At 43.0% G+C, this 16071-nt stretch overlaps 1 protein-coding gene and 1 long non-coding RNA gene across 2 annotated transcripts in view; one reads left to right on the top strand and one right to left on the bottom strand.

Moving 5' to 3' along the window:
* The window catches only part of RB1 (RB transcriptional corepressor 1), a 71221-nt gene extending 62368 nt beyond the window's left edge, over window positions 1–8853 (bottom strand). Inside the window, exons 1-2 of the mRNA XM_058850791.1 lie at window positions 8661–8853; window positions 8360–8477 (exon numbers count right to left, since the gene is read on the bottom strand). Of these exons, the coding sequence (XP_058706774.1) occupies window positions 8360–8477; window positions 8661–8749 (207 nt within the window). The 5' untranslated portion in view covers window positions 8750–8853. The remainder of the gene's footprint in view (window positions 1–8359; window positions 8478–8660) is intronic.
* Window positions 8854–8883: 30 nt separating this feature from the next.
* On the top strand, window positions 8884–14317 carry LOC131586115 (uncharacterized). Its single transcript, XR_009279119.1, has 2 exons — window positions 8884–9037; window positions 14043–14317. It is a non-coding gene; the product is annotated as an uncharacterized LOC131586115 (long non-coding RNA).
* The last annotated feature ends 1754 nt before the right edge of the window (window positions 14318–16071 follow it).

Genomic DNA, 16071 nt, shown 5'->3' with positions numbered 1-16071 from the left:
ACAACACCAGTTTGAGTTGCAGGGACCTGTTCACTCTAGAAAATGTTCCCCAAGGGCAGTAAGACTGCACCAGACCTAGCTCCCTCCATCTTACATGATCTTCCAAACCTGCTCCGAAATCCTCTGCACCGTCAGCAGCCACTCATGTCTGTGCTTAGTCAGCAGTGTAACCTGACCAATAACCCGCTGTTAAGCCCATAAATTATACAATCTCACTAATACTGCCAACTTTTTTTTTTTTTGGCAATTTTTCTGTGTCTTTCTTTGGAGTATTTATTTATACATCAGGGAAGACTGGCTGGGAGTCTTCTCCAAAGAACAAAAACTTTCACTGGCTTGTGCAATTGTTAAAAGCTATAGAACAGGCTTCAATGCAAAACTAACCAGCCACCCTCAACAACGTGGTATGTGACAATTACTTAAGTCACTGTTTTCTTCCAGCATTTCTATTTGAGTGTTTCCACAAATCATGACTCCTTGAACAGGAGAAAATTATTTTGAAATAAGCTATTAACAGACTGAGATGTGTTGATACATAAAGGGATATAAAAAATTGTGAAGGTTAATGCTAGCTAGTGAACTACCAAGAAGGAAGACTACTCACACTGAGCACATCCCTGCCCCTGGAGTCAGCTGACCTTGTTTAATAAGTAAGTTCTTTTCACTCCATGCTCCTGCAAACTCAACCACGATGTTGCCCTGTAAATACAGTGTCTTGTAGGACAGGAGGACTGAGTGCTACCAAGCACTGAAATTGCTCCTGGTTTGTTGCCTACCCAAACAAGCCTATCTTTCCTGGGCAGCCTAGCTCAGCTCTGGCAAGCTGAATGCTAGAAGGCCATAGCAATGGTTTATTTGATAGGAGCGAGGTCTGGTTTTGCAAGAACGACCTTTAAACTCCTTGTCCAATATGGCTGGGGTAATAACTCATTTGTTTCTCCCGTTAAACAAGAAGGCAGTCTCAGAGGCAGCCTAGCAATCCATGAGATTCAAACCATGACAGTGAGCCAAACTCCAGTATCCCACACCGATTGCTGATGGTACAGGATGCTTTGGACACCTTCTCCTCAACACAAGATGTTGGATGACTGCTGGCCTAACAAGAAAAATTGCACGCAACCCAGAATAAATAGGTTATTGGTTGGAGTTTATTTTTCTAGTAGCAAAGTAAAGGTGAGCAGCATCTCAGCATGCCTGCCTTATAACATAGCTCAGAGAGGAAGGAGAGGAAAACAGGAAAGAACAGCAAACTGGGACTATCACACCAGCTACTGCTGGTTAAAACAACCGAAAACACAGGTAAACTGCAGTTTTCTCAGAAAATAAAGTATTTGCCCCAGTGTGCATGAAGATTCCAGTGATTTTAATCTGTAAATATTGTAATGGTTTAACCCTAGCTAGCAACTAAGTACCACACAGCTGCTTGCTCACTTCCCATCCCCTCAGTGGGAAGGAGTGTCAGAAACCATCATCATAGCTTGAGAAAAGAACAGTTTAATAACTGGACATAAAATGCAGCAATAATAACACCAACACTAATAATAATTGCAATGGCAATGAAAGATAGAGAGAGACATAAAACCCAATAGAAAAAAGCAATTCTCAATACATTTGCTCACCACACACTGACCAATGCCCAGCCCACTCCTGAGCAGCAATTAGCAACTCCCAGCAAAACTCCAGTAATGTATATAGTGGGCATGACGCTCTGTGGTATGGAATCCCCCTTTGGCCAGTTCAAGATGCTGAACAAAAAACACAGCAGCATCACTCCTTCCAACTACTCTGCTTTGTTTACAGCCAAAGCAGATGATTCATCTCAGATGGACTTGAATGCATGGGAATGAAGACAAACTCACAGCCAGAAATTAATTTCTGAGGATTTTCTTCTTTGCCAGTCTAACTCAAGATCTTTTTTTGATACAGCATCACTAAAGTAAATGGGCAGGACAACAGCTCAACATCTGCCCTTGGCTGTCCTTCAGTATCAATAGGATGACTTCCAGTGACCTTAATTCAACTCAACATGGAGCAAAGCCTACCTACCAACCACTAGCCCTAAGATTATTTAACTCCTAGTAGTCTACATAGATTTCTTTCTCTTTTTATCATCTTTTACTTAGGATTCCAAGGAACCAATGCTGTAACTTTGGGCAACATAGGTCAATTTTGTTGAATCAATATAGTCTTCTGCAGGAAAAGATCTAAAACTCTTACAAAAGCTTTCAAAATATTTCTCATTCTGGACTTACCACTACTTTTATTTGATCTGATTTTTACCAGATGACTACTTTATTTATACCTAGTGAAAACAACCTGTAAGGAGTCATTGGCTTAAACTGCTCATCCAACACTTAACTATTGTAAAATGGGATTCTTGCCTCTCTTCTTTCCAGATGTAGCTGAAAGGTGTTAAAGGAACTAACAGAAAGAACTTCTGTTCTCTGTCCCCAGAGGTTCTCCACTGCTAAACCAGACCGAGGAGGAGATGGTAACAGGAAGTCTCAGCTCTAATATGCAGTTAGAGATGTTTACTCTTCTGCCAACACTGATAACAATTTTGAAGACAGCCTACAAAAGTGATCCAAGAATAGAAACTTCAAACGATGTTATGTAAAAGAAGGTCAAGGGAAATGTACATGAGAAACACACAAACACACATGGATACTTGAATCAAATGGGATATAGGATGTCTCACTGTAAATACCAAGCACCTGATTTTTGAAGAGGAAGATGTGGAACTTGGCTGACTAAAATAAAACATCCGTTTTCTTCCAATCAATTCAGAGAACTAGCTTGGTGGTACAAGAACACAGACATTTGCTAGAGAGCGTCCAAAGGAGACTACAAAAATTATCAAGGCGCTGGAGAGAGTTGGGGTTGTTCAGCCTGAAGAAGAGGCTTCAGGGAGATCTTACAGCATCTTCCAGTACCTAAAGGGAGCTATAAGAGAGCTGGAGAGGGACTTTTTACAATGGCATGTAATGCAAGGACAAGGGGGAATGGCTTCAAACTGAAAGAGAACAGGTTTAGATCATGAACTAGGAAGAAATTCTTTACTGTGAGGGTGGTGAGACACCAGCACAGGCTGACCAGAGAAGCTGTGGATGCTCTATCCCTGGAAGTGTTCAAGGCCAAGTTGGATGGGGCTCTGTGCAACCTGGTCTAGTGGCAGGGGAGCTGGAATGAGATGACCTTTAAAGGCTCCTTCCAACCCAAACTATTTTGACACTAATGTTTATGATTACGGTGGGTGGAAGGTGACTGGAGAATAGACTCAAGAAGCTCTCACAATAGAAAACTGTTCAGAATAAAAACCTGCAGGAAAAATATCCTGGGGGGGAAAAAAATGTCTGTGACCATTATAACCCCTGTCTACATGTAAGTTCTACGTAAAGACAGATCCTCCATTTTTTCAGAACTACCAGTTTTAAATTTCCTATTGAATGTTTTCTGGGATGAAGATTATTATTAGTTCTCAACAGATGAGAGCAAATTCAGATATAATACTAGCTAAAAGTAATGAAGTCAATGGAAAGTACTGTACTAGTAAAAATAGTTAATCTGATATGCAAAGTTCCCATTACACTTTTGCATGTAGCAAGACTGGAAGGGTCATCAATCTCTCCCCAGGATAAGCGGAGGATGAGTAAAAAAGGAAACTCTATACCAGTTGCTTGAGCTTTTAAAGTGCAAGGGCACATACAAGCAATGCATCTGCTGCTAAGATACATTCTGAATGTTATCAGCAAGAGGCCATGGTGATGATTTGTTTGTTTTGGGACTTTCAGTAGCTCTTCTTTTTTTAATAACAGAGGATCCTGAAATATCTGTAATTTTGCTCATCTATCCAAAGCTTCAATGGATTCAGGTTCAGTTTAGCTGCAGTTCTACAAATTAGAGACAAAATCTAGACAGAAAATACTTTATGAGCTCATATGTGTTTCGTGCTTTTGCCAAAAGCAAGAGGCCTCTCTGTCTTTTAACGTGAGGATGAGGTAGCTTACCAATTAAAATATTCTCTTTTTAATAAGAAAACACAACCTGAACTGATTTAATTTAAGGAACAGATTTAATTTAAATGTGAAATTTTATGGACTGGGGAGACTTGGCCTGCTGAACATGAACCCTTTGGTCTATACAGACCAACCTTAAATATTTAAATCGTATTTATTTCATTCCTCAACTTAAGCTACAGCTTACCTTGTACATTTCCTTCACTGAGAAAGTAGTTTAACTCCTGCACAAATCAAGTGCTCTGCAGCATCTGCATGCCAGTGTAAGTCACTGGTTAGGGAGGATTTCAGGATGTAAGTTAAGTAATTAGAGACAAGAAAAAAATGCCTTAAGCGTCTTCATATGCTAGAGACTTTCTGAGGGAAAAGAAAAGGCAGCAATAATACATTTCTCATGGGCTGCAGAATTGTCTGGTACAGAATTTTACACCACTGGCTTGAATTATAACAGAAAGAAATTAGTACTTGGGGGAAAAAAAAGACATGGACAAATAAAGCTAAACTAGGAAAACCTAACTATGCAGACTGCAGATCTTTCACCATGACAATTCTTTAATAGCAGCTTAGAGAAATACTTGATAAAAACAGCTCAGGAATTCCTGAGTCTGAACAGCTGAGCTGCAACAGATGAACAAGGAGCCACATTTCCCAAACAGTGCTATGAACAGCCAACAAAAAATGGAGCTCCTACCCACGCACCACATATTCCAGCCAACTACGCCGATGAGCTCGAAGCATACCAGACCCTATGCCTTAAGGTCCTTGGCAGACTCCAAATTCTATCAATTTCCTAAACCACTTCAATTTTCTTTGGAGAAGTTTGGTTCCAATTTAGTTACCATATCACCTGTTCCTCACATGGGTTTTTTCCAATATATTCAGCAACAATTCACTCAAGCTTTTTTTCCTGCTTATATCACCCCATATTCTACTTCAGATTCTCATTTTGTTGTTCTCTACCAAAACAAACAGTAGCAGAACATAACAAATGCCCTGAGCTTTTTCACAGCAGTAGTATTAGTTTGGCTTCCTGGACTACTTCTAATATCCCTAACACCAAGAATCACAGGCTGCTCACCAAAGTACATTAGTAATTCCACTAAATCTATGAATTCCATCTAGAATTTACAAGCACTATTGGTTCATAGTACAGATTTCAAGACAGCTACAAAAAATTAAGAGTACAAGAGAAGCAAGGATCAGAGCCAATGTTAAGCCAATAATCAGTGTGTAAACACTTTGAAACTAAAACTGTAAAAACTACAGCTCTAAAAGCTTCTGTTTATCTAGGTAGCTTGGTCTGATACAGAAATGATAGAGACAACAAAAATATTTGTATGACACCAATGAAAAATCCCTTGTTTAGCTAAACACTTCCATGATCACAATGTCCACATGTCCACTCTCCATGTGTGGGAGTTCACCGGATACCAAAAGAATTTAAAAAGAAACATCTTTCTGATTACACATCAGACACCTTCCTTCACCCCACACACCAAGAGCGCTGATTCAGCATTTGCGGTTCTAAGAGATTTTGAGTTCCCATTTTATTGCAGAGGAATGTCATTAAACTTGGCTGTCACAGAGGAAAGCTTTAGTGTTCTCCCACTATGAAGGAAAACACCACCATATTTAAAAGAAAGATGTAGGGCTTTTGAAAAAGCTCTCTCTGAAGAACTAGTTTTTACAACTACAAGTCAGCCACATTTTCCAGAAAAGATATGTTACCATCTCTCTCTATTCACCTTTCTCCTCCTCCACACCTCTCCAAGAGGTTCAGCTGTTTCAAGGACTCACAACCTAGCTGCAATAGGGTGCAGCTGTACATCCTTGACTCACACGCTGCGGAAACAGATAACTGGAGAGCACTGCAAGGAAAGCTACAGCGCACGGAAACAAAGTGCAAGACAAGAAAGCTGAAATTTCAAAGTATCATCACTAGTAGCTCAAATGCTCAAAAGAAAACATATCAGTGTGGAAAGGTGTGACATCCTGAAGTTAAAAAAAAAATTGGCGCCAGTGGGCATTGGCATTCATTCCAGGGAGCAGCAGCTAAGTTCTCCTAGCTGATGCCTGCCTGGCCAGTGAAACGTCTCACTGAAGGCTGGTAGGTCACTACATTCTAGCAATTTTTTGTGTATATGCCTGCCAAAAACAATTGCTTTATACTTTTAAGCCACATGCACCCTAAGTGACTCAAAAAGGACAGTACTACAAGATGCTTTCATTTCAAGTCACTAAATAGTCACTGGCCAAGGATACAACCAATGTTCAAACCCACATCTGCACCCTGAGTATCTGCCAGTTACCACAGTAGCTAAAGTCTGGGCCATGCTGCATCCTAGTTACCACTACAAGTGCCCTTCATATCCTCAGAGATTTGGCAGGCACAATTCTAACATCAACCACGAAAAACAAGGCCAGTGAGCCAAGAAAGGCAAGGCTTCAGGTCTCTGTACTTCGTAAATGGCTTGAGAGGGGGATTCTTAGATGCTACCTCTATTTCCATCAGTGGCCTTACGATTTAAGCTTCCTCAAGTCAAACCAACTACATTGCTAAACAGAAGTGTTCTGGTAAGTATTTGTCTCAACTGGTGGCCTGCTGTTTAACTTTTTGCTTGAGATCAGAAAGCTGCTACACAGCTTCTGCTCCAGTTCAGAACTGAAGTGGTTACTACCAAACCTCACTGATTAAAACACATGCAGCTGGTGCCTGCAGGACAAGCCCCGGGATAGCCCCTCCAACATAACACCATTACCAGAGGGAAGAAAAGAGCAGCCTCCTCCTGAATACCTGCAACTTGAACTACAGAGTCATCCAGAGAAGCCAGGCTCACTGTAACAGCTTGACTTGGGAAAAGTCAATTTTCCCAAGCAAAAAAGCAGCAATTAGCTAGGCTATTAATTTGCTTGACTTCAGAGTCAGATGAAGCCTGCTCTCAGCTAAACATAGCAATTCTAGTGCCTTCCAGGTCCCCCATGGAGGCACGCACTTGACAGCTTACTCATTTCAACACCCTGCAGATACATCTGTAAGTTTGAGGAAAAGGCCTCATATTAAAACACAATATAGTGTAGATTTTTTTCCCCCTGTACATTGAAAGGCTCTCAGCAATCAGTTTTAATCGCAAGACAACAGATATTAGCTATGTATCATAATGAAGGTCTATTTCTGAATAGGTAAAGGAAGCAATCTTCAGAAGCTGAAAGGTTTCAAACACCATGTATCTTATCTGGCCACTGCTAAGTAATGATCAGTTAAAACAAAACTTCACCTGTAAATGAAGTTTGCAGGATTATACTGAAACCTGCCTTGTTTTTTTTTCAGTCAGGGAAACTGACTACATCTGTTTTCATTCTTATAGGGGAGCTATGTTTTTAGGTAAATGGTTCCCATGAACATCAGATACAGAAATTGTATCTGTTACTGAAAGAGCTGCGTATAATCTCCCTTCCATGCTATTATTACTCTGTAATGTAAATGCATCAAGACCTGGTATAGCCACACTGCAGTTTAAAAAACACAGATAACAAATGATTAGTAGTGACAGCATAGCTGTGGCAGGTCAGCCCAAGTTGCAGAAGAGTAAGCAGAAGTCAGAACATGTACATCAACGCAAGTCCACACAGTGGGATTAATATCCCAGCTAGGCATTATAAAACTGCATCTGGACTTCATAACAAAGCTTCTGCCACGATTTAGCTGTATTATAGTTGTTCTCTGAGAGTGGATTGTTAACACAGCAGTCCTACTGAGGAGAAGGAAAAGCAAAAATCAAGAAAGGGCCTAACATTTTATTAATCTGTTTACACATGCCCAGTGACTAATTTTGAACGGAAATGCCTCAATGACAAGCACAGGTTAACATTATGCAATAGGAAAAAAAAACCAAAAACCTGTTTCTGCAATAGTCATCTCCATACCCTTTCTGCAGCCTCATAAAGGATGCAGAGGGGAAAACAATACACAGAAACACACAATAAGACCGCCTGTATAAAGTTGACTAAGGCATATTTGAAATAACTTTCAAAGAATTAGCTGATCGCATGGTGCTGTTCTCTACTGTCACTTGGTAGTAATCTAAAATAACTCCTGAGAACTCCTCTTTTGTGATAAAGAGCCTTTATCACAAAATATTAACAAAAAAAGGGCAATCTGCAGAAGCCAGTATACACAGATGTGAACACGGCAACATCACACTTCAGTCCACCTTCGCCTGGAAAGAGCTGTGTGAGCTTTGGCCGTGGGACCCTCGGCCGCCGCTGCAGCCAAGTTACGGCTCGGGATGGGAGCTGGGGCACGGGACGGGCGCTGCTGCGACCTGCGAGCAGCAGCTACTCACCAGAGCTCCATCCGCTGCCGACAAGCTCTCGTACGTCTTCCACGCTTTCTCCCTCACGCTCTCCGACACCTTCAGCGCATCACAGAGCACGACGAAGTCCCCTTCGCCGACCTCGAGCCTAGGAAAAGCATCACACATCGCCAGCGGAGACACGGGACAGCGGGGCGACCGCGGAGCCCACACCACCCGCTGCCGGAGCCGCCCCGGGGTGACACCGCCCCACAGCCCGGACCCCCGGGCGCCGAAAGCCCCGGGGCGGCCCGCCCACCCCCAGCCCGCTCCCGGCCCGGGCACCGCTCACCGGGGGCCGGCGGGCGGCGCGGAGCCGCCGTCGGGGCTGGGGCGCTGTGTCCTGGCGGCGGCCGCCCGGCGCGGGGGCTTGGGCGGCATGGCGGGAGCGGCTGCCGGGAGCGCCCGCCGCGGGCGGCACTGACCAGGGGCCGCCGGCTCCCGCTCCCGGCCCCCGCCCGCCGCCGAACCGCGGGAAAACAGCGTCACCGCCACCCTCCGTCACTTCCGCGGCCGCGCCCCCGCCCCGCCCGCGGCCCCGGACACGGGGCGGGACCGAGCGGCGGAGGCGCCGGGGCCGGGCCTCACGGAGCCGCTCGGGTCTCACGGAGCCGCCCGGGCCCCTCGGCCGAGACGGGAACTGCAGCCCAGCCGTGCCTGACGCTTCAGGTACTCAGCGGCAGCCGATACATCTTTTCCGTGAGACGGGAAGAAACGCAGACCTGTGCATAAAAGTAACTGTACAGAATAAGTGTAGGGAGCAGGGCAGGAATTGCAGATCCTTTAGGAGCGCTGGTTCAACCAGACCAAGTGCTGGGTCCTGCACTTCGGCCACAGCAACCTCAGGCAGCGCTACAGGCTGGGGGCAGGACAGTGGCCCAGGGGAAAAGCGCCTGGGGGTGCTGGTCAACACCAGCTGAACGTGAGCCAGCTGTGCCCAGGTGGCCAGGAAGGCCAGTGGTATCCTGGCCTGTGTCAGCAATAGGGTGGCCAGCAGGGATTGTCCCTCTGTACTCAGCACTGCTGGAGTTACATCTCAGCTGTGTCCAGTTCCTCACTACAAGAATCTCCAAAGAAGGGCAGTGTAGCTGGGGAAGGGTCTGGAGCACAAGTCCTGTGAGAAGAAGTAGAGGGAGCTGGGGGTGTTTGATGTGGGAAAGGGAGGCCTGCGAGACCTTACTGCTTGCTCTGTGCAGCTGCCTGAGCAAAGGCTGTAGTGAGGTGAGCATTGGCATCTTCTCCCAGGTAAGAGGAGACAGGACAACAGGACAGCAGCCTCAGACTCCACCAGGGGAGGTTTAGGTTGGACATCAAGAGGAATTTCATCATGGAAAGAGTTGTTAAACAATGGAGTGGGCAGGCACCCCAGTAGAGTCACCATCCCAGGAAGTGTTCAAGAAACAACTACACATGATGGCATTTGGTGCCACGGTCTAGTTGACAAGGTGGTGGGTGACCAGTCAAAGGTTGGACTCGATGATCTCAAAGGTCTTATCCTAAATGGTTCAGTGACCTCTCAATCTAACATTCATCCAAGTCCTAACTGAAACGTTACTTTTAACACTGTGCAGTAAAATTGCATTTAATAAAAGAAGTTCAGGCTGTGGGCATCTCCTGGACTTTAAGTCAATGAGATTCAAAGCGTCAGTGCCCTGATTCAATGATCTTAAAAATCTGCTTTGTTGTCTGCAGTTACGTACTCACATTTAGAAGGCAAATCTCTGCTGCAAATAAGCACATTTATTTTCAGACTTACATGATGACAGCTCCTTAGAAAAGGAAAAATATTTGTATGTATGAGTTCTTACTTCTTGCACATATCTGTCATTTGCCTGTAAAGTCTCACTTTCAGTGAGACTGCTGTCAAAACTCTGTATTTAAGAAAAACCCAAACAAAAATCACCATGAACATTAATATGTTATACAGTTAAACTTCACTAGTGTTTTTACATTCATACATTCTATTAATTTGTTCAGGCTTTTCCTTCATAATCATTAACTTAAAACAGAAGAACAGTGTCTGGCTTTCTGCTTTATAATTAGATTTAAACCAATTACAGAAAAGTGAATACAGAAGAAATCAAAGTATATAAACTCCAAATTAAATGTTTGATTTGTAAACTGTAGTGGGATTTGGACATTCCTGATGGTGATTCTCATGAAACTGTGGCAGTAACTTTACCCTGCTTCTAAGCACATTTAAATACTTTTTGTATTCAGATGGTACCAGATGCTGTGGAAGGCTTGGGGTTTAGGACTAAGTCTGTCATCGACCATTGAACTGCAGACAAGTAGACAGACCAGCTTGGAAAAGTAAGCTGAACCCCTAAAGCACAGATGAGTCCATTGCCTTCTCCTCACAACTGGCTTTAAGAGCACAAAAGAATTTAAAATGAGACCAAAGCATCTCAGAAAACTTGGTCACAACCAGTGGAGACCATGCCAGCTGTCAGCCAGAAGGAAACACACCCTCCTGGGTCACTTCCCTCACAGCTGCTTTAACATGCTGTTAGAGCCAGGCCCTGCATCGTCCAGATGGCAGGCAAAGAATTTGTCTCATGGCCCTCTGTGCATTGCTCCTTTTAAAGAGTTCACAAACCAGTCTCAGTGTAAATACTAATTTATTTTTTTTTTAATTGTTAGTGCACCAAGCACCTTCTCAAATCAAATTTTATGCACTTTTTCATCAAGCAAGGCTCTAAGGGTTCCCCTCCATAAACAGGTAAAACCAAAATATCATCTCAGAATGCTTCAAGTTACAGCTGGAGGGAGACAAAGGGAGGCAGCAGATGAATCAAGCAAAAATAACATTTAATAATCCATCCCAAAGCTTTGGATATAGTAACTACATCTGAACTGCAGTAAGAAGAGTTAACATATATGTACTTCCAAAGAAAGTCACATCCTTGTGTAAAACTATATTTAAGTTGCTGCACTTTTTTTCCCTTCTCCTTTTAAGATGTACTGGTTTGAATTTTTTAATCCTGTATTCTAAAACATCTTCTAAATGAAGCCTTTAGGCTTCTCAATAAAATTGCAAAGGAAAGAAAAAATCAGCTCCTACTGGGGAAAAAAAAAGAAGCAAAGGAAACACTGCAATGTCAAATAAAGTATTAATGATAATTTTTGCATCTGACCTGACAAAATCTTTATTCTAAACATCTTGCTGCAACTGATTTTAGAGTATAGGTCATGGACTTGTGTCCAGTCAGACAGTCCTGACTCATTGTTTCCAGCTGCTGCACAACCTTAGGTAATTTTATTATCCTAATTTTTTCGCTTAAAACTGTTGCTGTAGTTTCATGGTAATTGCCAGTGGGAATAAAAGCTATGATTTCAATTACAGTAAAATCAGTTTCCTGAAGTTGCATGACCAAAACGTGTGCATTTAAAAACCCACTAAATTGAGAGCTTCTGGATATTAGTCCAAATGCTAAATATTGGCAGAATTTCTGCTTGAAAAAAGCCCACAGGCTGTAAAACTCAAGGATTATAAAGATGTCTGCATGTATCACACCCATTTTCCTGCATGTAACAGGCAGAATTAACCAGGGAGGGGACATAGCCTCTTCTGGCCAGACTTTTCTGTGCATTCACATTCCTTGCACTGTGTAGCAGCTGCCAGCCCTCTGCCATCAGTGTCACCTGGAGCCCAGCTGTCCCTCTCAAGCCCCAGCACAAGTGCTAACAGGAGCAAGGAGGTGACAGACCTGCAGGCCAGCTCTCCACCAGCTGCTGCCCTGCAGGCCCCAGGCCTTAAGAAGAGCCTCACTGGAGACGCACCTGGTGCAGCGGACAGACCCAAGTGACAGACAGTGCTGCAGGAGAGCCTCAGGGACACTCAGGCCATGGCTTGAACAGGCCTTTTGCACTCCCCAGCACCACCTTCCCTGGTAACGCTGTGATTGCACTGGCATCAGCTCTGCCCTTGAAGCTGGAAAGGGTTTACTGGGGTGATGGGTTGAAACCGACTGGTTGTGCCTCTTGGTGCTGGTGAGCCTGACCCATATGTCACTGTTTCCTACATGAATACACAGCTTGAGATATGAAGAATAAAAACCATTTCTGCAAGTTAATATTTCTACAATGATGTAAAATCCGTAGGGACCATAACAAACATCTACCCATTTCTCTTTAAGATGGGAGGTATCTGTCAGATGTTGCCACTTCTAACAGCTCAAAGCCTTTCTCTATACGCTGACATTATTAATAAAAAGAATATTTTTCACTGCACAGTTATACATATCTGTGGCTTGGTCTTCTCAGAGCACTACACGGGGCGCTTCTGGACTCTCAAGACTGCAGTGATGAGTTTAAGGCAGGAGTCTCTATCAATAAAGCATTTGACCAAACTGCCAGTGGGATTTGAAAAGACACCACTGTTGTTACTGGATGGGAAAATGGCTGCATGTAAATGGTGCCTATGTGTAAAACCTCAACCCTTCACAGATACTTCTAGTTAATTTGCTTGGACATCAGAAAGGATTTGCAATGATAAGAGCTTTTAGACCTGACTTTTTCTCTTTTTACTCCATTGTATTTATCTATTTATAGGAGAATCATATCTACTTATCTGGACATTCCACATTTCTTGTTCTCTGTGAGAATGGCTGTCAGAGCTGTGTCTGTTTTAACAGATTTGCACTGGTGCTGAAAACTAGAGTACTAAAAGATAAAATCCCTGACTGATGCAATTTATCAGATTAAGCCCTAGTGACAGTGCAATTACATCAGACAGAAATGATCATTTCTGGTATGGCTTTCCTTGCTTACAAAGGTTGCTGGATATCAATATAAATCATGCCCTTGCATGCATAGCTGCATCACACCCTGTGCTTTGTCACCCGGGTACCACCCTGCATCCTCAAAGTTTGAAGCAAAGTGCTTCAAACCCTGGGTGCATTCTGCCCTGGGAGGATGCAGGGAGGGCATCCTGTGACCCTTCTGCAGGGCAGTTCATTTCAGCTGGTACCACAGCCCTCTTGTTGCTTGCATGACCACATTGAGGACCCTGCTGCAATCCTTCCCTTCCCATCTGTCTCAGTCCCAAGTTCTGCCTCCTCTCACCACATGAGAAGTATGCTCTGGCACAGGCATCACCCTGTCCTGCTGCTGGCCATCTGCCCAGCGAGGATGTTTCCCATGCCTCCACTTCCAAGATTTCCTAAGCCCACAAGAAGCAGAATGCACTCTCCTGGAAGTAGTTCTTAGGAATCAAATTAATCTTGCCCAACAACCTGAAAACCAATTGAAAATTAGCAACTGTACCCTGTGAGCATAGGCATTTCTCTGAATTAAACCAACCCCCGATCCTGTTTCTTTCTTTTTGCTAGGAGTGAGTCTAAGAGAAAGACATCCTTTACTAATCCATGGCAGTGAGCTACCCTAATTAGTTGAAAACATTTATGTATAGCATTCCAGAAAAACTCCTGGTGTGGCAGCAGCACTGTTGGCTCTTCTATGTTGCTTCCTCTGTAGCAATAAAATCTCCTCCCACCACTGGAACAAGCAATGCCAGTGAAGAGTGCATCTCTGCTGATGTCTTTAAACCACAAGCTTTTGCTAACACTGATGTGTCAGATCTCCATCCTCCCACCCAACCCATATAAGCAAACAAATGTATGCACCTTGACAGGCATCAGGGAACCAAACTCTTGCATTTTCTGTCTTGCAGGCCCAAAGGATTTTCTTCATGCCAAAACTTGCCCTGTGCCTCTTTACTAAAGCTGCAAGACTTTCCCTGGAGGAGAGAGGCCTTGGAGCTTTTATTATGCCTTGCAAGCCCAGATTACATCGATCACATTGACTGGTCACAACTTGACTCATGCAAAGACCATCTGAACATCAGAGGCTCTTTGGGACCCATGAGAGAGCCCCCTACACCAACTAAAGATGGTGGCACAGGATACTGATTTTGCTGCTTCAGTAATAAACTATGTCTAAGCATTAGGACTGGCTGTGGTTTTTTATGAGGAGTTTTAAAACTATTTGCAAAGATAATTGTCCAATGTGAAAATTAACCCTCTTCTGGAACTCGCTGGGCTGGAAATGTGGTTTCTTCAGTGCAGCACAGATATCTTTGTTTATTGGACTCTTAACTATTATTATACTTGTATTTATTATACTTTTATTATTTAAAAAGGAAAAAAAAACCCCAAGCATCTCCAAGATCTATTTCTTTCCATGGATTTTTGTGTCACACTTCATCGACTTGATCTAAGAGGGCAGAAGTTCCCACGTGACCTATCACTGCACTCCAGGTGTTTTAGGTTGTCTTCCTACACAAACTGCCTGGCATTTAATAAGACACGAGCGCATGCTGGGAGCTTTTCCTCAGTGCACATGAGTTTCTCCCTCCTTCCCCACACTTATTCTCACACTGCTGATGGAAGTAAATTTCCTCCCAACAGCCTCAGAAGCTATTAGGGATGGGCATACAGCGTGATCATAGAAACCTCCCACCTGTCAGATCAAATCCATTTCTCCTCCTGCTCCACCACCCCTTCAGCAGCCTCATTGGCTGGTGTCTCCATTAAAGGGCACACCACAGATCACCAAGTTTGGCTACTCGGTTTTATTTTGAAAACAAGTTAAAGACCGTATGAAGCTTGCTTACAAATTAACAAGTTTCATGTTTAACTTAGGGAACATAGGAACAGAATGCTCCTGAAAAGGTAGGACACATCCTTAAAAGTACTTCAGTGTGAATCTTGCGTCATACAGGGCTGCAAAGAACATACCAGCAACCTTCTGCTGACATATTCTTGACCTTCGTTGCAAGAGCACAATTGCGACATCCTGAATGTCTGTAGCTAAAGTTTTCCCAGCAGGTTTTCCAGCTTGCTTGCACATACACTGAAGTGCAGCTATGTAAATATAATTTTTACATTAACACCTAGCCTGCATGCATGTGAGGCCTTATTTGATGTTCATGATTGCCATGCACCATCAAAAATGGATTTAAAAAGTCCAGCTTTGTAATACAGCAGTTATACTTTTCATTTTACATATAATACACTTATACCAGGACCAATCTGTAAATTAAGCCACATGCAGATGAAAAAAAAAAAAAGTATTGTGTATTTAGGAAACTTCCTTTAAAACAAGGTATTTTATCTCAGTCCAAACATTCACAATGGCAGGAAGCTGGATCATTGCATGTTTACAATTGTATAATGGCTCCAAAAACAGCAAAGCATCCTCCCACTGTATTAAGAAAAGATGAAAAATAAGATTAGCATGAAGTCTCTTGACTGAATTAACCTAAGACAAATTATTTGGACAACTACGGTGTACATTATTTAAAAATAGGTTTAAACTGTTTGTTTGTTGTTTTTTTTTTTCAAATATGCAATTATTCTATAAACATTCCTACTTTTCTGATGAATCAATGCTCAAAATTTGGCCAGAAGACAAGTCAGTTCCCATGTAATAGAAGCTCTCAAGTGGATCTAAGGGGAGGTTTTCCAGACTTTTTTCTATGTTACTCCCTTTTTCATTCTGTCCTGTATTTTTTCTTGCAAACAGCTTCAAAACAGCAAGTACATCTTACTCATCTTATATATTTTATTGTGCACTCTTCCCTAGAAAAGCTGGCATTACAAGGATCCAAACTGTATTAGAAAAAAAGGCAAAATCAATATTCCTTTAAGAATAGCAGTTTTAAGTGTAAATGGCAGGATAGAGAATGGTATTGCTGGTAT

Source organism: Poecile atricapillus, chromosome 1 (genome assembly GCF_030490865.1).
Source record: "Poecile atricapillus isolate bPoeAtr1 chromosome 1, bPoeAtr1.hap1, whole genome shotgun sequence".
Classification (NCBI taxonomy): domain Eukaryota; kingdom Metazoa; phylum Chordata; class Aves; order Passeriformes; family Paridae; genus Poecile; species Poecile atricapillus.
The sequence above is the reverse complement of the archived record's forward strand: the minus strand, read 5'-3'. Positions and strand labels throughout refer to the sequence as shown.